We start from the raw sequence: 24,403 nt of genomic DNA on the forward strand, positions 1-24,403 counted from the left end.
GAATGAGTGAAGAAAGATTACTAAAAGAGGTGTGGAAGGCAGAGGTAGGAGTGAACATGAAGGGGCAACCAAGGATGAGAGGGATGGATGGGGTAAATGGGGCATTAGGAAAGAGGGGAATGTCTGTTGAGGAAGGAAGGGAGAAGACAGAAGATAGGGGTGGATGGAAAATGCATATGATGTGATACATGGATGGGAGTGGGTGGGGGATGGGGGTGAGGGAGTATGTGTGAATGATATTTAAACGCATATTGAAGGGATTTCTCCCCATCTTCTCTTTTTCTGCATGAGGAGATGGAGATGGGGGGAGTCGCCAATTAAATGAAGTTGCCTTGCTGTGGTTGTAATGCATCTTGCTACATTGCTTCTGACCCAGGGCAGTGGGCAAAATACAGGGATGACCCATCATCCAGGAGGAGCCAAGATAAGAGAGAAAGAGAGGGGGGTGAATGGGAGTGTATTTTATGCCTTTTGTTTTTTTAGTTACCTTCCTTGTAAAGGGGAAAAACTCATTGGTATATGTATTATTGTTATGGATGGATGGGGTAAATGGGGTATTAGGAAAGAGGGGAATGTCTGTTGAGGAAGGAAGAGAGAAGACAGAAGATAGGGGTGAGTGGAGAATGGTTGTGTATGGATGTTGTTATGATGCATGGAAGGGAGTGGACAAGAGAGGGGGATGAGAGAGTAAGTGTGAATGATATTTTTATGCAGCCCGAAGAGATTTCTCCCCATCTTCTCTTTTTCTGCATGAGTGGACAGTGAGGGAGAGTCACTGATTAAATTAAGTGACTTTGCTGTGGATGTGTTGTGTCTTGTTACATTGCTTCTAACCCAGGGCAGTGAAATATAGAGAATCATATTGGTCCACTATTATCTGCTGACGGTCAACTTGAATATTCAAATGAAGGAATGTGTAATATCTTAAACAATTATTTTAGCTCGGTATTCGTAAACGAAACACCTCAAGGTGATTTCCAAACTGAAACCTGTGAAAAGTCTAGGGTAAACTTACTCACTACGGTAAATATAACAAAAGAAAAAATTAAAAGGTGTATAGACAAACTCAAAGTTAATAAAACACCAGGGCCTGACGGTTGGCATCCAAGAATCTTAAAGGAAATGAAAAATGAGATTGTTGTTCCATTAGAAATTATTTTCAAGAAATCCATCATATCCGGAGATGTCCCAAGAGAATGGAAGCTAGCTAACGTTACTCCCATATTCAAAAAAGGTGACAAAAAGAAGCCAGATAACTATAGGCCTATAAGTTTGACTTCAATCGTAGGAAAAATAATGGAAACTATCATCAGAGATGCTATCGAACATCATTTAGAAAGTAACTGTTTGATAAATGATAGCCAGCATGGTTTCAGACGGAAACGTTCTTGTGTGACTAACTTACTCGAATTCTACAACACAGTTATCTCGAATTATGACAAAAGAAACAATATAGATTTAGTATATCTAGACATTGCAAAAGCTTTTGATACCGTCCCACACGAAAGACTACTTACTAAATTAGCTTTGCATGGAATAAGTGGTAGCCTATTAGGTTGGACTAGTAATTGCTTGAAAGGTCGAAAACAGAGAGTTGTTTTAAATGGAAAAACTTCTGGATGGAAAAGTGTTGCAAGTGGAGTTCCTCAGGGTTCCGTTCTTGGGCCACTTCTATTCATAGTATATATAAATGATATAGACCATGGACTAAAATCTACTGTTTCCAAATTTGCTGATGATACAAAACTGTGCGGAGTGGCAAATGATCACTCAAACCAATTAGATATTCAAGAAGATTTAGATAAATTACAGCAATGGTCTGAAAAGTGGCTAATGAAATTTAACACAAGTAAATGCAAGGTAATGCACATAGGTAAAAATAACAGTAATTACGATTACAAGTTATTTGGAAATTCGTTAACAAAAGTGGATAGTGAAAAAGATCTCAGCGTAATTATCAGTAACGACCTCAAATCATCCAAGCAGTGTATTTCAGCCTCTGAGAAAGCAAATAAGATTCTAGGACTGATTGCGCGATCTTTTGATTTCAAAACTCCATCACTCATTAACAAGCTATATAAATCGTTAGTTCGTCCACATTTGGAATATGCTGTTTCCGTATGGTCACCGAATCTCATTAAAGACATTGACAGACTGGAAAAAGTACAACGGCAAGCCACAAAACTGATTCCAAATATCAAAAATAAATCATACAAAAATTGACTAAAACATATGAATCTGTTTTCCCTAAAAAAGCGTAGACTCAGAGGTGACTTGATACAGGTCTTTAAAATTCTAAAGGGAATTGACAACATCAAAAGTGACCAAATTTTTACATTGAATGAGAATCAGACAAGAAACAATGGTCTCAAACTATCTGGAAATAGATTCAATTTGGAAGTAGGTAGAAACAACTTTGCCAACCGTGTAGTTAATGAATGGAATAAACTTCCTGCACAGGTAGTGCAATGTAGTTCAGTTCGAAGCTTTAAGAATCATTTAGATAAATACCTAAGTAAGATGCTGTAATGATTATAATTTATCTTATATTATTTGTTTTTTGTTTTGTTATCATTTGTCTGTCTGATTTTCATTTATTATTAGTTATATGTCAATTTATTATTATTTACTATTTTCCTGTTTGTTTATTATTTAACTATACCTATGCATTTATTTATGTATTTTATTTGTTATTTACATTATCATAGTTTTTATTTATTATTTTATTATTAATATGATTTTTTTTTCGCATCCGACCTAGATATGGATCAAAAGGTCTCCTGTCGGCATGCTCCGCCTTTGTAATCCTTTGTAATCCTTTGTAATGACCCGTCATCCAGGAGGAGCCAAGATAAGAGGGAGGGAGGAAGGTTAATGAGAGTGGAGTATGTGGGGATGGAATGGGTGGGAGTGGATTTTATGCCCTTATAAGGGGGAAAAAGCTATTGGTATATCTATGTATTATTATTAACATTATTATTATAATAATAATCATCTATCCAGTTCTGTGTCAGGTGAATAATGTTAATGAAAGTAAATAAATTGTAAATGATGCTTTTGTGTTGAGATGAGACAGGTGCTGTATCACCTTGTCATGTTCCTCTCCCAGTGTTAATACTGATGTGTAATAGCTAATATATCAGACATTAATGATGAATTAATCATTTATATGTAACTCCTTTTAACATGTAGAAAGTTGGCAACAGCTGCTGCCCAGACTCATGTATCCTTTTGAAGAATAAGAAATCTTTGAGTCTGCCCATTGGCCATCATTTGCTTTCTGGCTGCCGTAAGGTTCTTTCAATAGGATCTGGAAGCTACAAATTAATTTGTGTAAATTTTTATGGATGAGTATATGAGATGGCCCATAAGCAAAGATTAATGCCTCATATCCTCCCTTCCACAGAGTTTTCTCATCTTGTTCTTATCTTTCAAACTCAGGTACAAGAGGAAAACCAAGTAAAGCAGCTAAGGTAGCTCTAGTTGGCACACATGCTGATGTGGCACAGTGCCACCGTAATGCTCAAGGAGACTATTTGGCTCCACAGGTTCAACTATTGCAGGTGAGAAGAACATTTTTGTTAAGGACATTAATCATGAGCTTTGGGAAAGAAAGGGATTTCATCAGTTCATCAACTATCATACTTTTAGAGAGAAATGAACAAAGAGGAAGAAATACAAAGTAGTATTGGAAGAGGTTATTATGTAGATAGTGTTCTAGTTAATACATATATCAAAATGCCCTTTTCCCCTTATAAGGTGGGGTGGCCTAATCAAGGCATACACCCATCCAGACCTGTTCATTGTCTCTTCTATCTTAGTTCCTTAAGGGTGAAGGGTCATCCCTGTATCCTGCCCACTGCCCCTTTTGGGTCTGAGGCAATGCAGCAAGACACAGCACCTCCACAGTAGGTCTCAACAGCCAAGGCTAGTTTACTCCCACAAAGGGTATCTCTGTCTGTCTGTATACCAAGGGCCTCTTCCCCCTTAAAGGGAGGTAGCCAGCCAAGGCTTGCTGCACCCACTATCACCCCTAACCCATCCCACTCCCATAAATCACCCATTGTTTCCTTCACATCTTAGCTCTTTGCAATTTTATCCCATACCTTGATACATATACCAAAGGCTTTTTTCCCCCTTATAAGGGAGGTAGCCAAAAAACAAAGGCATTAAAACCACTCCCACCCACTCCATCCCTATCACATTCCACTCCCCTCCACCAACTCCCCTCCACCCACTACCCTCCACCCACTTCCCTCCCTCTTATCTTGGCACCTCCTGGATGATGGATCATCCCTGCATCTTGTCCACTGCCCTGGTCAGAAGCATTGTCGCAAGATACAGCACATCCACAGCAAGGCCACTTCATCAAATCGGTGACCCCGCCCTTTCCGTCCCCTCATGCAGAAAGGAGAAGACAGGGAGAAATCCCTTCGCGCTGCATAAAATTTTTCTCACACCCACTCCCTCACCCCCCATCCCCCACTCATTTCACCTCATGCATCACAACATCATCCATATACAACCATTCTCCATTCACCCCTGTCTTCTGTCCTTTCCCGTCCTTCCTCAACAGACATTCCCCTCTTCCCCAAAGCCCCTTTTACCCCTTCCATCCATCTCATTCTAGGTCGCCCCCTCGTATTCACTCCTTCCACACCCCTTTTACTAATGTTTCTTCACTCATTCTTTCCATGTGTCCAAAATCATACCAATACTCTTTCATCCACCCTATCTCCCAACTCCCTTTTCACCCCCATTCTCCTCCTCACCTCCTCATTTCTCACTCTATCCAGCCTAGTAACCCCTATCATACTTCTCAGACACCTCATCTCAAACACATTCAAGCTCCTTCTCTCTTCCTCTTGACTGGGAGAAAAATGAGGGTAGTAATTAGAGACAAATACTTGAATTGGGAAGAAATGATAAGTGTTGTCCCGCAAGGTTTGGTATTGGCTTCAATCATGTTTGCCATATATATAAATGACATAGATGAAGGGGTGGAATGTTATATGAATTTCTTCGCAGATGACGCAAAAATACTAAAGAAAGTAAGAACAGAGGAGGATTGTGAATCATTACAGTTAGACCTAAACAAAATCTGGAAATAGACTGAAAAGTGGGAAGTGAACTTCAATATCAAGAAGTGTAGTATAATGGAGTTTGGAAAAAGTAAAAATAGAATATCAAGAAATTATAAAATTGGTGAAGAAGTAAAAAAAAGTGAACTCTGAAAGAGACCTTGGAGTAATAATCAGCAAAGACATGACACCGAACAAACATATCAATAAAATAGTTTGAGAAACCTTCAACCTATTAAGGTCAATGAAAGTGGCATCTGACTACTTGGATGAGGAATTGATTAGAAAAATATTAGTTACACTAATAAGACCAAAACTGGAGTATGCAGCAACACTATGGACACCCAGTACTAAAAAGAATATAAAGAAATTAGAAAGAATACAAAGAGCAATGACAAAGTTGACACCAACTCTCCAAATTAACATACAAACAAAGATTGTCCAAATTAGAATTACCAGCTCTTGAACAAAAAAGAGAAAGAGGAGATCTGCTGACTATTTATAGAATCATGAAAGGAATGGAAATCCTAGATAGAGATGATTTATTAAAATGGGACAATAGAAAATAAGAGGACATGAAAAGAAACTCAAAAAGGATAACTATAGAAGAGACTTGAAAAAAAATAGCTTCCCACAGAGTACTGGATACCTGGCATAAATTAGAGAAAGAAATAGTGTGTGGAAACACTATTCAAGATTTTAAGAAAAAACATGATGCTGAAAGATACAAAGACAGGTCACCATGAGCATAGCTCCCTTCCCATATAATACAACTAGGTAAATACAATCTCCTCTAAGCATCTATTCCCAAATGTCTATTTCTCATTACACTTTTTAATCCACCAAGGCATTTCTTCTCTCAATCTACATTCTACCTCCACCTCCACTCCTCCCTTTCCTGCCACATTCGCACCCAAGTATCTAAAAATATCCACTTCCTCCAGTCTCTCTACCTTAATACTCATTTCCAGTCTGCTGCCACTTTCACCACTTGTACATCTCATCACCTTACTTTAACCCACATTTATCTTCAACTTTCTTCTTTCACATACTCTCCTAAACTCTGTCACTAACTTCCTCAATCCCTCCTCTGATCCTGCTACAAGCACAGTGTTATCTGCAAACAACAGCTGGCTCACCTCCCACTTTTCTCCATTTTCTTTAAACATCTCCAATCCCTGACCCACCACCCTTGCATTTACCTCTCGCACCACCCCATCCATGTATAAGTTGAACAGCCAGGGCGACATAACACATCCCTGACGAAGTCCCACCTTTACCTCGAACCACTCACTCTCTCCATTTCTAATCCTGACACATGCTCTACTACTCTCATAAAAACTCTTGACAGCTCCTAGAAGCTTTCCTCCTATCCCTTATATCTGCAAAACCTCCCACAGTGCCTTCCTGTCTACCCTGTCATAAGCCTTTTCCAGATCCATAAAAGCCCCAAAAACATCCTTACCTTTTCCTATAGTTTTCTCATAAAGTAAAGACAAATAATAACAAACAAATAATCAAATAATATAAAATAAATGGCAGTCATTACAGCATCTTGCTTAAATGTTTATCTAAACGAATCTTAAAGCTTCCAACTGGACTACATTGCACTGCCTCTGCAGGAAGTTTATTCCATTCATTAACTACACAGTTGGCGAAGTTGTTTCTACCCACTTCCAAATTAAATCTATTTCCTGACAGAATTTTGTCTCTTTTGATGTTGTCAATCCCCTTTAGAATCTTAAATACCTGTATCAAGTCACCTTTGAGTCTACACTTTTATAGGGAAAACAGATTCATATGTTTTAGTAAATTTTCATATGATTTATTTTTTATATTTGGAATGAGTTTTGTGGCTCTCCTTTGTACTTTTTCCAATCTGTCAATGTCTTTAATGAGATTCGGTGACCATACAGAAACAGCATATTCCAAATGTGGACGAACTAAAGATTTATATAGCTTGTCAGTCGTAGAATCTTATTTGCTTTCTCATAGGCTGAAATACACTGCTTAGATGATTTGAAATCGTTACTGATAATTACCCCTAGATCCTTCTCACTATCCACTTTTGTCAACGAATTTCCAAATAACTTGTAATCATACTGTTATTTTTACCTATGTGCATAACCTTGCATTTACTTGTGTTAAATTTCATTAGCCACTTTTCAGACCATTGCTGTAATTTATCTAAATCTTCTTGAATATCTAAGTGATTGAAATGATCATTTGCCACTCCACACAATTTTGTATCATCAGCAAATTTAGAGACAATAGATTTTAGTCCGTGGTCTATATCATTTATATATATTATGAATAGAAGTGGCCCTAGAAACGGAACCCTGAAGAACTCCACTCGTAACATTTTTCCATCTAGAAGTTTTTCCATTTAAAACAACTCTCTGTTTTCAATCATTCAACCAGTTTCTAGTCGAACTTAATAGGCTGCCACTTACTCTGTGTGAAGCTAATTTAGTAAGTATTCTTTTGTGGGGGACAGTATCAAAAGCTTTTGCAAGTCTAAATATATTAAATCTATATTGTTTCTTTTGTCATAACTCGAGATGACTGTGTTGTAGAATTCAAGTAAATTAACCACTTCACTACGGGCCAAAATCTCGCGGGCAGCATTAGCTGCCAGATGTACGATGTTTCGTAATAATACTCGCATCATTAAAAAATAGTCACCGCTTATATTGATCGTTCGCTCTTTCACACGTGAATTTTGATAACCATAGAAAATGTGATGAAGACAGTTTAGACTCTAAACTGTCTTCATCACATTGCCCCTGCATAATGACATACTCTCTAAACTTTAGAGAGTATGTCATTATGCAGGGGCAACTACAATGAATATAATCAAGACACCGATATGGCAGCCTCGCGTATCCACTTGCTCCTCATGCCGCCTATGTAGGCGGCACCGCATGGAAGGGGTTAAGTAACCCCACCAGCCAGTCCACCATCACTGTACCTCTTTTTTTTCAGACATTCTGCATGACAGCCATCCAGACCAGTTGCCTTACCTGCTCTCATCATCTTACCACTGCCTTTACTTCATCCTTCCTTATTTCTCCTCCATTTTCCTCACTCATCACTGTTATTTTCTTAGCACTTCCCACTGCAGCTACCTTTCCCTCCCTGTCCTCCTTCACATTTAGCAACTCCCAAAAATACTCTGCCCATCTTCCTCTTACTGCCTTCTCTTCCATTATCATCTCTCCATCTGCACCTTTTACCTTTTCTTCTCTACTTGATTTGCCTCCTCTTCCTCTCTTAATTTCTTTCCAAAACATTTTTTTATTATTTTCAATTTTTTTTTGTCATACTCTTATCCCATTTCACATCTGCTCTCCTCTTTGCCTCCTTTATCTTATGCTTGATATAAAGGGTAAATGTAATATATGGTTCTATGTCTGTAGCCATTTCCTCTGATACATATACATTTGAAATTTTAACATATTTATTTTATTTATCTATTTAATTTATTTATTTATTTATCTATTTTTGTGTGTGATTATAGTTATTCTCATCTCAATCTCTTCCGATGATTTAATATTTCAGTTACTTCTGTACGTGTTGCTGTGGTGGCCACAAAATTGACTAAAATGAGGTCTTATTACAACACCGATTGCTGTTGCAGGAAAAATTGGTGGACTTGTTTGGAGACATCTTTGACATTCATGACACTGTGTACGTAATGGATGCCACAGCACCAGGATCACCTGCCCTAAAAGCCTTGAAGCAGTACCTTGCTGATATCAAGGCCAAAGTGACTCAGGTCAGTCCTGTCTCAGTTGACACTAGATTTACTTGTGCATAATGAACACTAGAAAGTCAGGAGCTTGTGAGAGAATCCTCAGGTGTGAGATTGCCTGGTGAAGGTGGTTGCCAGCTAGAGCATGGATGAGTGCACTGATATCCAAAGGGTTGATAAGAAAGGTTTGTAATATGTATTGACTAAACTACAGGTGTAAAGGACAAATACCTCCATGATCACATTCTCTTGCTCAGTTAAAATATGACCTTTTGGTTCAAGTGGACAGAATTTCAATTTCAACTTTTGTACATAATGCAGGTCTAGCATGTTTGCAGTTGATTTATTCATTTATTGTTTATTTCTTTATTATTCTTACTTTTTAAGATTTGATGTCTTGAACAAGTGAGAGGCCTTGTTAGACTTGATAAGTCCTTACAGTACCCAAAGCATGGCAAGTCTGCATAGTCTCCCTATTTTCATGTGAACTGCACGAATTTAGGTCAAACTACTCCATTTTGTATTTTAATGGCACTACTTTTTAATCAGGTCTAGCTAAGATGCCTGCCGTCTTATTTTGCATTAAGAATTGAAAGCCTCTATATAGCCCTTACTTTTTTTTTTCTTTCTTTTTTTTCTTTTTTTTTCTTTTTTTTTTTAAGTTGAGTAGTTCAGTTTGGAAAGCCTACACAGATTTCATTGGCTGCATTGTCATGCACTTTAAAATTCCACCCTCCCTCCCATCCCTTCCCATAGTAGGTGCTGACCGCCTCTTGAATGATGGCAAGCATACAGTTGATAGCAATTTATTCTATTCCACCATGAGCATGGGTGACTGAGACTCCTATCGATGACAAATGGATGGACAAAGGGGATTTAGCCAGTTCATGCTCAGATCTTTACCTTTTGTTTTTCACAGTTGTGGGCAAGTGGGTTTTGAAGAGAAATGATCTTATTTTATTTTTTTCCTGATGCCATAAGAATTTTTAAGACTTGTTTTTTATAGAAGACAAATTGTACTATTTGCAGGGATATATATATATATATATATTTTTTTTAATTTTTGAAATGAAAGAGGGCCTGTCTTTTGCTTAGGGATTCAGGGGGCAATATTAATTTGAGAGAATTAGAGTAATATTTTGTTATGTAGAAATGGTCAATATTCACTATTTTCTGAAGAAATGTTTCAATTTAAGTGGTTAACCATCATTATAGTGGCATAGAAGTCTTGTAACACAAGACCCCCTGAACCCTCAACAGATGTGCTGTGTTCCTTTGATATCTTAGTTATCCAGGTAACATTTTTTTTTTCACTGAAGTGTTGAAAACTGGTGGTAGTGAACCACTACAAGGTGGGGAATGACTGTGGCTTTATACGGGGCTTTGGCATGGTGCAGGGTTGGAGCGGCAGTAGCAGTGTGTCCTACGCGGTTGGTTCTACGGTCTGTGGTGGGGACGGCTACACCATCTTGCAGCCCCACCCTTGCGAGGTGATGCCAGCCCTCCTCTCACTCGCTCTCTCTCTTTGCATAGCGTCAGAACTCACTCTTTCTGTTCTTTCTCTCTCTCAGCCTTGATGCTTCGCCACCCCTCTTGTGTAGCCACAAGTGCTTCCTGTGTTTATCAATGTTGCCTTTTCCACACTCTGCTTTGCTTTCACGTACACTTTCCTCTACCAAATGTTTTAATGCCATATTCTCTTGTAGCCAAGGGAAACAACTATGAGAAAAGAGTCATCACTATTAGAAAATGGAATGATTTCTGTGTAGGAACAGAAGATAAAGTAGATAATTTACTTCCACTGTAGGAATTTGATGTTTGAAGTCACATAATGCTCTTTGTACTGTTACAGGCTGTTATGTTGATAACATTCTAATGAAAGAAGCTTAAAGAAGTGACTTGCAATGATAACCATTTGAAATATTTAAGAAGTGGGGCAATGATTGATTGAAAGAATTCTTGTAACATTCTGTGGTTCAAAGAAACTTAAAAACAAGTGAATAAGAACAAAAATCTTTCTAAGTGTACAAAATTTGTAAATTATGTTAATGAAGATTGTGTACTAATATTGAAAAATAATTGTGGCATTCTGGGATTGCCAAAAAAGAGTAAACAAATGGAGAAAATATGAAGTATGATATGATGTATTTTAACCCAAAATAAATTCTCACGTAAGCTAAACAAATGATCAAGGTTCTGCCTTAAAATATATGCCATGTTATTTATACCACCAAAACACATATTCCTTATATTTTTTTTTTATTTTGTAATTATTTCAGAACCCACTACAAAGATGTGAACTTAATACAGTATTACCAAATTTATATCAGTTGTTGAAGTAGAAGTTCATACAATTGTTTCTGATTATTTCTTCGTCATCTGGACTGATATTGCATAGTGGGTTATATTGTAAGTTATAGCTGTCTTGCATAATCATAGAACTGTCAGTGGTTCAGTGGGATTTGGTATTTTGTCTTTTGTAATGCCATGTTTTCTTTTTGTCATGATATATGGTCTTGGAAAATCTTCATGCCTTGAGAAGTCTTTGTATTGTTTCATTGTTTGTTATGCTTTGAGTGGAAAGCTTGCATGTAATTGAATATGTGTATAGTATTCGGAAATTTGCATGTGATATGAAGTGTTACAATTTAGTTTGAATGTGTCCTGTATGCTTTACATTATCTTTAGTATATATATTTTTTTTACCAGTTTTTACTTAGATTGTATAGTAGCTAAGTGTTGGTTGTTTTGATCACAATATGATTGATGTTGAATTATTTTTCAGTTACATACTGATTGATTGTATCACAATTAATTTCTGAAACAGATTTATTGTGACCCAAATGATTTTATTACCTATGAATATCTTCTTTTGAAAAGTTACCTTTTATTAATTAATTAATTATTTGAGTATGAATGAATTATTTCTTTTGGAGGTATTTATGTATGATTATCCAACTGATTTTATTATGAATGAATTCCTTCCTTTGAAAATAAATTCTTTTATACAACAGATTGCATGAACCCGTTGGCTGCGAGTGAATTATGGGGGTGGGGGGCATGAATCTTTCCGGCTATGATGAATGTAACTGTCCTTTCTCAATTTTCAATATATACTATATTTTTATTCATTTTCTTGGGAATCAGTACTGCGGTGCTCTCATTAGATTCTTGTGTAGCATATTCTAGACTGAAACTATAAAGGCTAAGGCTCTGCCCCAGAGCTGTTTAATCATCTAAGTGCCAAGGTTGACTTGAATGTCATATATATGTATATGTATATGCTAATAAGAACACAGGTATGTGTGTTCACTTATGTATATATATGTATGTATGTATATATTTATAAGAAATGCACTAGTGACAGCGACACCAATCTGATCATTTTTACGACAGTCGCATGTAGGATTTGAACCCACTGCTTTCGGCCACCCATGAAGGTAATCTTATGGGTGGCCAAAAGCAGTGGGTTTGAATCCTACATGCAACTGTCATAAAAATTATCAGATTGATGTCGGTGTCACTAGCAAATTTCTCTCATAGTTACAATAGCAAAAGCATGAAAGGGATTTGCTTTGATCCTTACCCCTTGCCACTAATGGGCTTGGGCCTTGTGTAAAACAGGAACTGGGGTTGCAGATTAGTTATCTTTCCTATCCTCGGGAATCAGATAGATTCCAGGTTACAAGGCTTTTACAGTCTCTGTGGTGTAGTGGGTTAAGGCTCATTGAAGGTAATCTTACAGGTGGCCAAAAGCAATGGGTTCAAATTCTACATGCGACTGTCATAAAAGTTATCATATGTATATATATATATATATATATATATATATACAGGGATACCTCACTACACGACCAAGTTGTGTTCCCAACTGACTGGTTACGATGCAAAAATTCATATATCAAGGTGGGTTTTACATGTAAATAAGGGTGTTGTGTTTATTGACCCTGTCAACCCCCTCCTCAATTTTTGCCTCCTGGGGCTTTCACATACATGCAACATTTGTTTTACCTACTTTATAGCACCTATTTTTATGTATATATAAGTATTCAGAATGTAGAAGGTGCCACAAATTAATAGTGATTGGTTTGAGACTAACAGGAACTTTTAATAACAAATAAACAATGTGCACTTGGAAAAACCAGAAAATTTTAGTCATCCTCCAACATCACCACATCATCCACCTTTTCTTCATCCATGTCTTCTAAGATAACTTGTGGCTCCAAGAGCTTGGACTCCACAGCCTCCACCACAGCCTCCATAGGCTCGACAGGCTCTTCCACCACAACCCTTCGTGGCAACTTGCCTGGCCATGGCGTGAAGGAGGTGATCTTTGATTGCTATGACTGTTTTTTCTTTCTTTCATCAGATTTTCATACACAGCCACAGCCACCTTCACAGCCTGTGGTGTCACACAGTGCAGTGGCCTTGATAACAATGTCACCAAGGTTGCTCAGCTGCAGGACTGGAATGACTGGTGACACTGCCTTCTCTTCCTCTCCCTGCTGCTGTTGCTGGGTGTCCAGTTCAATCAGGTCTTCGTCTGTGAGGTCCTGAGAATGAGCTTGCAACAGCTCATTGATGTCCTGCATGCCACCTTTGACATGGTTGGCAAGGTGCGCACACTCACGGTGGACAGCTGCATCGTCAGACCCAGGGGTGACACGACTGACGCTTGCAGACTGAAAGCCTGTGAAGTCATGCACCACCTCAGGCCACAGCTTCTGCCACAGTGACAGGCGAAACCTCATCCCAGGCCTTGCGAATGTGCTCGAGGGGCCGTCGGATGGTAAAAGCCTTCCAGTGGTCCTGCACCATCACACCTCTACCATCCATGGCGTCATTCAGGGCATGCAATGTGCGAGGTGGAGCGCAAGTGGGCAGACAGCCGTGCGTGTGTAGTACGTACTGTGGCCTCACACCAGCAGTGGCACTGTGGAGGGTTGGCACGGGCTTTTAACAATTTTTTGGCTGACAGTCGTAATTGCCCCCTATTTTTTTTTTTTTTTTTTTTTTCGTACCTCCGGGGTATTTCCTACATTTTCAGATGTCGCAAGAGCGAATTGTCGTGCATCAGGGTGTCGCAATATGAGGTATCCCTGTATATGAAGTGGGTGGGAAGAGGAAAGACTGGAATCTTAATCCGAGTTTATTCTTGACTAGTTTTGCTACAAGCTATTTCAAAAGAATAGTGCTATAGGGCTAGAAGTGGCATATAATAAGTTGCTCACTCAAAGAAGGACAACTAACAAAAGGACTGGAAAAATGCCACTGTCATACCAATAAAGTAGGGAACAAGGAAGACCCAACAAATTACAGACCCGTTTCTCTTACAAGTATGGTAGCCAAAATATGTGAAAAAATTATCAAAAATAGATGGATAAAACATCTGGAGGAAAACAGTATAATAAATCTGAGACAATTTCAATTTAGACAGGGAAGGTCATGTGCCACAAATTTGATCTATTTCTACTCAAGACTACTAGATATAATACAAGAAAAGGACAGTTGGGCTGATTGTGCTTTCATAGACTTACATAAAGCTTTTGACAAAGTACCAAACAAAAAACTGTTAAGAAAACTGGAAACCATAGAAAGGATACAAAGTAAACTACTAAAATTGATGGAGGACTTCTTGCATGGAAGAGAAATGAGAGTAGTGCTCAGAGATAAGGGTTCCAATTGGGAAGAGGTGATTAGTGGAGTTCCACAGGGATCAGTATTGGTTCCAATAATGTTTGCTATTTATGAGAATGACATGAACAAGGATGTGGAATGTTACATGAGTTTCTTTGCAGATGACACAAAACTGTTGAAGAAGGTGAGTACTGAAATGGACTGTGACTCATTACAGAGAGATCTGAACAGGATTCGGGAATGGAGTCATATACCTCTAGCACCACCCCATCCATGTATAAATTGAACAGCTAAGGTGACATAACACATCCCTGATGAAGCCACCTTTACCTGATACCACTCACTCTCTCCATTTCTAATCCTAACACAAGCTCTACTACTCTCATAAAAAGCTCTTGACTGCTCTTAACAGCTTTCTTCCTTTCCCATATATTTGCAATATCTCCCACAGTGCCTTCCTGTGTACCCTGTCATAAGCCTTTTCCAGGTCCATAAAAGCCCAAAACACATCCTTACTTTTTCCTATAGCTTTCTCACATACCTTTCTTACCACAAAAATCTGATCTACACAACCCCTACCTGTCCTAAACCCACACTCCCACACTGTTCCTCACTAATTACTCCCTCTGTTCCTCTCCTAATCCTCTCAATCAAGACCCTCCCATAAGCCTTCCCAACTACACTTAACAAGCTGATCCCTCTGAAACTACTACACTCACACTTGTCCCCTTTTTCCTTGTAAAGTGGAACTATACAGGCACTTCTCCAGTCCTCCGGCACTCTACCCTCTCTTAAACAAACATTAAATAATCTCACTAGCCAGTCCACCATCACTGTACCTCCTTTTTTCAGACATTCTGCATGGCATCCATCCAACCCAGGTACCTTACCTGCTCTCATCATATTAACAGGTGCCTTCACTTCATCTTTCCTTATTTCTCCTCCATTTTCCTCACTCATCACTGTCATTTTCTTAGCACTTCCCACTGCAATTACTTTTCCCTCCCTATCCTCCTTCATATATAGCAACTCCCTAAATTACTTTGCCCACCTTCCTCTCACTGCCTTCTCTTCCATTATCATCTCTCCATCTATATGTTTTACCTTTTCTTCTCTACTTGATTTGCCTCCTCTTCCCATCTTAATTTCTTTCCAAAACATCTTTTTATTACTTTCAAAATTTTCTGTCGTACTCTTACCCCATTTCACATCTGCTCTCCTCTTTGCCTCCTTTATCTTATGTTTTACTCCTCTTCTCTTTTCTTTGTACCTCTCATGTGATTCCCACGCCCTAATTTGTAACCAATCTATGAAAGCCTGCTTCTTCTCTTCTACACTCTTCTTGACTTCCTCATCCCACCACTCACTACCCTTCCTTCTATTTCCTCCCATCCTCCTTGTTCCACAAACCATCTTTGCACACCTTGTGACTCCCTCCTTAAACCATTCCCATTCTTCCTCCACTCCTAGTTCTACTCTATCCTTCACTTCCTCCCACTCCTTTCTCAGCTTCTTCTTGTACTCCTTCTCTTTTTCTTTCTCATTTAAGCAATTTACTCCAAGCACCTCCCTATATTCTGTCCTTTTTCTCTTTCTCCATCAGTCCTCCACTCTCATCTTACCTTCCACCAAAAATTATCTGATATTCCCCCACTCTCTCCCCTTAGAACATGTACATCCTTAACTCTTCCTACTATACTCCTGGTTACCACTATATAGTCCATTATCGCTCTACCACCCTTCCATCCACCACCCTCTCTCATGTGTACTTATGCTTGACTTTTTTCCTAAATACTATATTTGCTATCATCAATTCTCTTTCGAGACACATCTTTGCCATCAGCTCATCACTATCCAGCCTTGTAACCCCTACCATACTTCCCAGGCATATCTCAAACACATTCAAACTCTTTATCTCTTCATCTCATGTTCCATGATTATGCCTCATACAGTGCTGTCGGCACAATCACCTCTTATTGAGAACAATGAAAGTGGCCTTCGACTGCATAGATGAGATGGTAAAAAAAGATAGTCATTACACTGATAAGACCTAAACTAGAATATGCTGCAACAAAATGGGCACCTAACACAAAGAAGAACATAAGAAACTTAGAAAGAGTCCATAGAGCAGCGACAAAAATGGCACTTACACTGTCAAATCTGACATACAAACAAAGATTGGAGAAATTACATCTGTAAACACTGGAACAGAGAAGAGAAAGAGGCGATATGTTGACCATTTTCAGAATTATGAAAGGGATGGAAATTCTCTATAGAGACAACTTATTCAAGTGTGACAGAAGAAAAACAAGAGGACATGAAAAGAAACTAAAGAAGGACAGTCACAGAAGAGACCTGAAAAAAATAGCTTTCCACACAGAGTGATTGATGTCTGGAACAAACTGAACGGAGAAACAGTGAATGAATAAACTGGATGTGGAGAGATACGAAAATGGGTCACTAAGAGCATAGCTCTCGTCCTGTAAAATACAACTAGGTAAATACATGCACACAGACAGTCGAAAGGATCGGATGTGCCTGAGAACACTCCACGAGCTAACACTAAATCTAGCTATTTTTTTTACCGAAAATTGGCGATTTACCTAGTAAACAGATCAGAGGGGGGCTATGATGAGTGGTACCATGATGTAGAAAAGTGATTTAAGTGTAACATACATACATACATACATATACCAAGGCTTTTTCCCCTTACAAGGGAGGTAGCCAAAAAGGAAAAGGCATAAAATCATCCCCACCCATTCCATCCCTGAATACACTCCACACCCCTCCACCCTCCCTCTCATCTTAGCACCTCCTGGATGATGGGTCATCCCTGCACCTTGTCCACTGCCCTGGGTCAGAAACAGTATCGCAAGACACAGCACATCCACAGCAAGGCCGCATCATTTAATCGGCGACCCCCCCTCTCCATCCCCCCATGCATAAAAGGAGAAGACGGGGGGAAATCCCTTTGGGCTGCGTCAAATTTATTAAGTGTAACAAGAATAGAAAAACAAAGGGAAACGGATGGTAAACCAATTTACGCAGAGACAACCAAAAGAAGATTGGAGATGAGTAAGTACAAAACGCCTTTGAGAGTAGTTAGAAAGAAAATATGTAACATAGCCCCAGATATGAAGACAAATCATTCCATGGATTCAGAACAGAAAGAGGTTTCAACCTCAAAAACATATTAATAAGCCAAAAAATATTTGAAATGAAAAGGGAGATTGTTGAATGGAAAAGGGAACATAACCAATTATACAAAGAAGTGAGTGAATTGAGGAAGGAAAATGCACTATTAGTTAGGGAATTTGAAGAAATGAAAAAGGAACTGGCTAAAGTAAAAAATGATAATGAAAAGATGAAAAATGAAGACAAAATTAAAAATGAAACTTTGTTGAGGGAAGTTGATGAAAAAATATTACAAACACCGATAAGGCCAAAACTGGAATATGCAACACTGATATGGTCACCCAGTACAAAAAAGAATATAAGAAAATTAGAAAGAGTAGAAAGAGCAATGACAAAGTTGGTCCCAACACTTGCTAACCTGACATATGAACAAAGACTGGTCGAACTGGAATTGCCAACCCTAAAACAAAGAAGAGAATGAGTGGACCTACTAACCATCTTCAGAATTATGAAAGGAAAAGAATGCCTTGATAGAGAGGACTTATTAAAGTGGACAGAGGAAAAACAAGAGGACATGCAATGAAACTCAAAAAGGATAACTACAGAAGAGACCTGAAAAAGAACAGCTTCCCACACAGTGATAGATATATGGAACAAATTGGATGAAGAAATAGTGTGTGCAAACACAATACAAGAATTTAAGAACAAACTTGATCTTGCGAGATACAAAAACGGGTCACCATGAACATAGCTCCCCTTCCCATATAATGCAACTAGGTAAACATGAAGGAATTAAATGTCACTCAGAATGAAATAAGGAATCAAATTCTAAAGCTTGATGTTAACAAGTCACATGGCCCAGATAGAGTTGCAAACTGGATACTAAAGGAATGCATAGATGAAATAATATGAAAAAGATATAAAATAATTAAATACTCACTCAAAGAAGGAAAATTACCAGGAGACTGGAAAAATGCCAATATAGTGACAATATATAAGGGGGGAAATAAGGAAGACCCAACAAATTATAGACTGGTGTCCCTAACGAATACAATAGTTAAAATTTGTGAGAGAATGATCAAAAATAGATAGACAAAATATCTGGAGGAGAATAATATACTGAACCCAAGGCAATTTGGATTTAGACAGGGAAGATCATGTACCACTAATTTGATCTGTTTCTATTCAAGATTGATAGATATATTGCAAGAAAGGGATGGCTGGGCAGACTGTTCCTTCCTGGACATACAAAAAGCATTTGATAAGGTACCACATGGAAAATTGCTAAATAAACTGGAAACGATAGGAGGCACACATGGAAAACTATTGAACTGGAAAATGAAAGTAGTGCTTAGGGACAAATATTCAAAGTGGGAAGAAATGAGTAGTGACATCCCACAATGTTTGCAATATATGTAAATGACATGGACAAAAGTATTGAATATTACATGAACTTTTAAACCCACAATAACATGCAGCCAATACTCCAAAAATGGAGAGAGTGAGAGGTGTGATGTAAAGGTGGGACTTCGTTAGGGATGTGTTATGTCGCTCTGGCTGTTCAATTTATACATGGATGGGGTGGTGTGAGAGGTAAATGCAGGGGTAGTGGGGTCAGGGATTGGAGATAGTTAAAGAAAATGGAGAAAAGTGGGAGATAAGCCAGTTGTTGTTTGCTGACAACACTGCACTTGTAGCAGGATCAGAGGAGGGATTGACGAAGTTAGTGACAGAATTTGGGAAGGTGTGCGAAAGAAGGAAATTGAAGATAAATATGGGTAAAAGTAAGGTGATGAGATGAGATGTACAAGGGGAGAAAATGGGCAGCATGCTGGAATTGAGTATTAATGGAGAGAGACTGGAGGAAGTTTTAGATACTTGAGTGCAAAATGTGGCAGGAAAAGGAGTGGAGGTGGAGGTAGAATGTAGAATGAGAGAAGCAAGTAAATGCCTTTGGGGGATTACAAAGTGCAATGAGAAATAGACATTTGGGAATGGATGCTAAGAGGAGATTGTATTAAGGAATGATTATGCCAACAGCACTGTATGGGGCAGAAGCATGGAACAGAAGAGAGGAGGAGTTTGAATGTGTTTAAGATGAAGTGTCTGAGAAGTATGATGAGGGTTACTAGGCTGGATATAGTGAGAAACAGAGAGGTGAAGAGGAAAATGGCAGTGGAAAAGAAGTTAGGAGATAGGGTAGATGAAAGAGTATTGGGATGGTTTGGACACATGGAAAGAATGAGTGAAGAAAGATTTGTTAAAGAGGTGTGAAAGGCAGAGGTGGAGTGAGTGAACATGAAGGGGCAACCAAGGATGAGATGAATGGATGGGGTAAAAGGGGCATTGGTAAAGAGGGGAATGTCTGTTGTGGAAGGACAGGAGAGGAGAGAAGATAGGGGTAAATGGAGAATGGATTTGTATGGATGATGCTGTGAAAAATAAATTTATTCAGCCCAAAGGGATTTCTCCTTGTCTTCTCCATTTCTGGATGAGGGCGCAGAGAGGGGGAAGGGGTCACCGATTTAAAGAAGCACCCTTGCTGTGGATGTGCTGCATCTTGCAACACTGCTTCTGACCCAGGGCAGTGGACAAGATGCAAGGATGACCCGTAATCCAGTAGGAAACAAGATTAGAGGGAGGGTAGGGGGTTAATGGGAGTGGAGTATTTTGGGGATGGAATGGGTGGGAGTGGTTTTTATGCCTTTGTTTATTGGTTACCTCCCTTACGAGGGGGAAAAGACCTTTGGTATATGTACTTACCTACTTTTATTATACTGGAAGAGGAGCTATGCTCGTGGTGTACCATCCTTGTATCTCGCAACATTTATTTTGATCTTAAATTCATGTATGGTGTTTGCACACACAATTGTTTCATCGAATTTATTCCAGACATCCACCACTATGTGATTTTTTTTTTTCTCCCTGAGTTTCTTTTCCTGTCCCCGTGTTTTTCTTTCATCCCAATTTAATAAGTCTTCTCTGTCAAGGACTTCCATGCCTTTCATAATTCTATAGATGGTCAACTGATTACCTCTTTCCCTTCTTTGTTCCAGGGTTGGTAGTTACAGTTTAGCCAATCTTTGTTCATATGTTAGTTTTGAAAGTGATGGGGCCATCTTTACCATTGCTTTTTGGATTCTTTCTATTTTCCTTATATTCTTTTTTGTACTGGGTGTCCATAGTGTCACTGCATACTCCAGTCTTGGTCTTATCAGTGTGATTAGTATTTTCTTTACCATTTCTTTATCCAAGTAATTAAAAGACACCTTTATTGATCTTAACAAATTGTAGGTTTCTCCAACTATTATGTTTATCTGCTTGTCTGGGGACGTGTCTTTGTTGGTGATTACTCCTAGGTCCTTTTCAGAACCAATTTTCTTTGCTTCCTTTGTACTGATTTTATATTGTCCTGATATTCTATTTTTACTTTTTCCAAATTCCATTATACATGTCTTAATGTTGAAGTCCACTTCCCACTTCTGATTCCATTCCCAAACCTTGTTCAGATCTCTCTGTAGTAATTCACAATCTTTTTCCATACTTTCTTTAGCAGTTTTGCATCATCTGCACAGAAGTTCATGTAACATTCCACACCTTCATCCATGTCATTTATATATATAACAAACATTATCAGAGCCAGTACTGAACCCTGTGGGACTCCACTTATCATTTCTTGCCAAGTAGAATTTTTTATCTCTGAGCACCACTCTCATTTTTCTTCCTTGCAAGAAATCTTCCATCCATTTTAATAGTTTTCCTTGTATACCTCCTGTTGTTTTGAGTTTTCTTAATAATTTTTTGTGTGGTACTTTATCAAATGCCTTTTGTAAGTCCAGGAAAGCACAGTCTGCCCATTCGTCCCTTTCTTGCATCATATATATTAACCTTGAATAGAAACAGATCAAATTTGTGGCACATGACTTTCCCTGTTGAAATCTGAATTGTCGCGGATTCAGTATATTGTTCTTCTCCAGATGTTTAGTCTACTTTTAATAACTTTCTCACAAATTTTAGCTATTGTACTTCTAATGGAGACCAGTCTATAGTTTGTTGGGTCTTCCATGTTCCCCCTCTATATATTGATACAATATTGGCATTTTTCCAGTCTTGCAGTACCTTTCCTTCTTTGATTGAGCAATCTATTATCTTATATATTTTGTCCATTAGTTCATCTATACATTCTTTTAGTATCTAATTTGCAATTTCGTCCGGCCTTGTGATTTTCAGACATCAAGGTTCATTATTTGGTCCCTTTTTTCTTTCTGTGTCACAGTTATTTCCCTCATGGGGGGATCTTTTTTCCCTTTCCTTCATCCCAATTGTGTATGTTTTCTTTAGGGAACACAGATTTGAAATGTCTATAATTTCAGCCATTTCTATATCCTCTGTGTGTTCCATGTTCCCTTGATGTAGTTTTACCATTTCCAGTTTATTTTTTTAGTTTATCATTCACATATCTATTGAATAATTTAGGTTGATCTTTACATTTGTCTATTATGTCTTTTTCAGTTTCTTTTTTCTTCCCTACATATTTTTCATATTCATTTCTTAGTTTGGTATATATTTGCCAGTTTCCATTCCCCCCCCCCCCATTTTTTCAATATTTGTGTCTTCTATCTTTTGCCTCACTACACTTTTTGTTATACCAGCACTAAATGTACACATTTTTCTGTTTTTGTTTTGGTATGTTTTTCTCCACTCCATCATTATAGATTTCTTTTAAAATTGTCCATTTCTCTTCCACCTGTGTTTCTTCATTAAAGAATTTTTCCGAACTCACTTTTTTAAATAAATTTCTAAGTTTCCCAAAATCCGTTTTGTTGTACATCAGTCTTCATTTTATGTGTTTTGCATTTCTTCCCATATATATTTTCTCTTAGTTTGAGCTCAAGTAGTATGTGATCACAATTGGTGTCTTGTATTCAATTTTATCCACAATTTCAGGCTCTGATGTAAATATTAAATCTAGTCTCGACAGTTCTTTGTTATTTCTATATCTGGTATTTTCTTTTACCCATTGAGTCACTGTATTCAATGGTCATGCCAAGTAGTATGTTTTCCCAAAGATCCTGTCCACTCTTCTCTGTCATCTCCCAACATATTTCTTTAGAGTTAAAATCACCCATAATTACTATATTTCCGCCATCTTTCAGCATTTCATGCACATAACCTTACATTTACGTGTCTTAAATTTCATTAGCCACTTTTCAGAGCATTGCTGTAATTTATCTTAATCTTTTTGAATATCTAATTGCTTAAAGTGATCATTTGCCATTCCACAGATATGTAGATGGTAAATTGAAAAATACATACATATACCAGAGGCTTTTTTACCCCTTATAAGGGAGGTAGCCAAAAAACAAAGGCATAAAAACCACTCCCACCTATTCCATCCATATTATAGATCCACTTCCATCCACCCTCTTCCCTCCCTCTCATCTTGGCTCCTGGATGACGGGTCATCCCTGCAACTTGTCCACTACCCTGGGTCAGAAGCAGTGTTGCAAGACACAGCACATCCACAGCAGGGCTGCTTCATTAAATCAGTGACCCCCCCCCCTCTCTGTCCCCTCACGCAGAAAAGGAGAAGACGGGGAGAAATCCCTTTGGGCTGCGTCAAATTTTTCTCATACATACTCCTTCACCCCCCATCCCCCACCCATTCCACCTCATGGGTCACAACAACATCCATATACAACCATTCTCCATTCACCCCTATCTTCTGTCCTCTCCCGTCCTTCCTCAACAGACATTCCCCTCTTCCCCAAAGCCCCTTTTACCCCTTCCATCCATCTCATCCTAGGTCACCCCCTCATGTTCACTCCTTCTACATCTTCCTTCCACACCTCTTTTACTAGTCTTTCTTCACTCATTCTTTCCATGTGTCCAAACCATCCCAATACTCTTTCATCCACCCTATCTCTCAACTCCCTTACCACTTCCATTCTCCTCCTCACCTCCTCATTTCTCACTCTATCCAGCCTATCACACTTCTCAAATACCTCATCTCAAACACATTCCAACTCCTTCTCTCTTCCACTCTTATGTTCCATGTTTCTGCCCCATACAGTGCTGTTGAGACAATCAGTCCTTCATACAATCTGCTCTTAGAATCCATTCCTAAATGTTAAATTCTCATTACACATTTTAATGCACCAAGACATTTAAATTAAAAAATAAACTGGGAATAGTGACACTGTGCCAAGGGAAAATGGAATATATAGAAGATATAGAAATGGCTGAAATTATGAACAAATATTTCAAATCTATATTCACAAATGAAAATACACCCTAACACAATGGGTTAAGGAAAATACTAGATATGGAAACAATGAGGAACCATCGAAACTAGACCTAATATTAACTTCTAAACCAGATATTGTGAACAGAATGAAGTATAAAACACCAATTAGAAAAAGTGACCATATACTAATAGAGTTTGAACTAAAAGAACAGAACAACATAGAAATGATAAACATAGAGAAGGAAGATTCATGTACAACAAAACGAAATTTGTAAAACTAAGGAAATTTTTCCAAAACGCAAAATGGGATAGGTTCTCTAAAGAGGAAACAAATATGGAAGACAAATGGAACATATTTAAAGAAAAATACAAAGAAGGAATTAACAAATATGTACCAAAAAAGAAACAAAAGGAGATATAAAATGTTGGTTCAACAAAAGATGTAGTGAGGCTAAAGCTAGGAAAAAATGGAAAAAAGACAGGAAAACATCTAAATGGCAACATATAAAAAACTTAGAAACAATTATGTAAACATACGCAGGAAAGAAA

At 38.2% G+C, this 24,403-nt stretch overlaps 1 protein-coding gene across 5 annotated transcripts in view; it reads left to right on the top strand.

Annotated features, from left to right (window-relative positions):
* LOC143037408 (death-associated protein kinase 1-like) overlaps positions 1-24,403 on the top strand; it is a 385,396-nt gene that overhangs the window by 309,584 nt on the left and 51,409 nt on the right. For 4 of the 5 annotated variants that reach the window (XM_076205548.1, XM_076205550.1, XM_076205551.1 and 1 more), the window contains 3 exons: positions 3,442-3,563; positions 8,722-8,859; positions 10,233-10,325. In XM_076205548.1, the coding sequence (XP_076061663.1) occupies positions 3,442-3,563; positions 8,722-8,859; positions 10,233-10,325 (353 nt within the window). The remainder of the gene's footprint in view (positions 1-3,441; positions 3,564-8,721; positions 8,860-10,232; positions 10,326-24,403) is intronic. The other variant, XM_076205549.1, reaches the window with a different exon arrangement.

The sequence above is a fragment of the Oratosquilla oratoria genome, chromosome 22 (genome assembly GCF_046742065.1).
Source record: "Oratosquilla oratoria isolate Oo_2021 chromosome 22, ASM4674206v1, whole genome shotgun sequence".
NCBI classification, from domain to species: Eukaryota; Metazoa; Arthropoda; class Malacostraca; order Stomatopoda; family Squillidae; genus Oratosquilla; species Oratosquilla oratoria.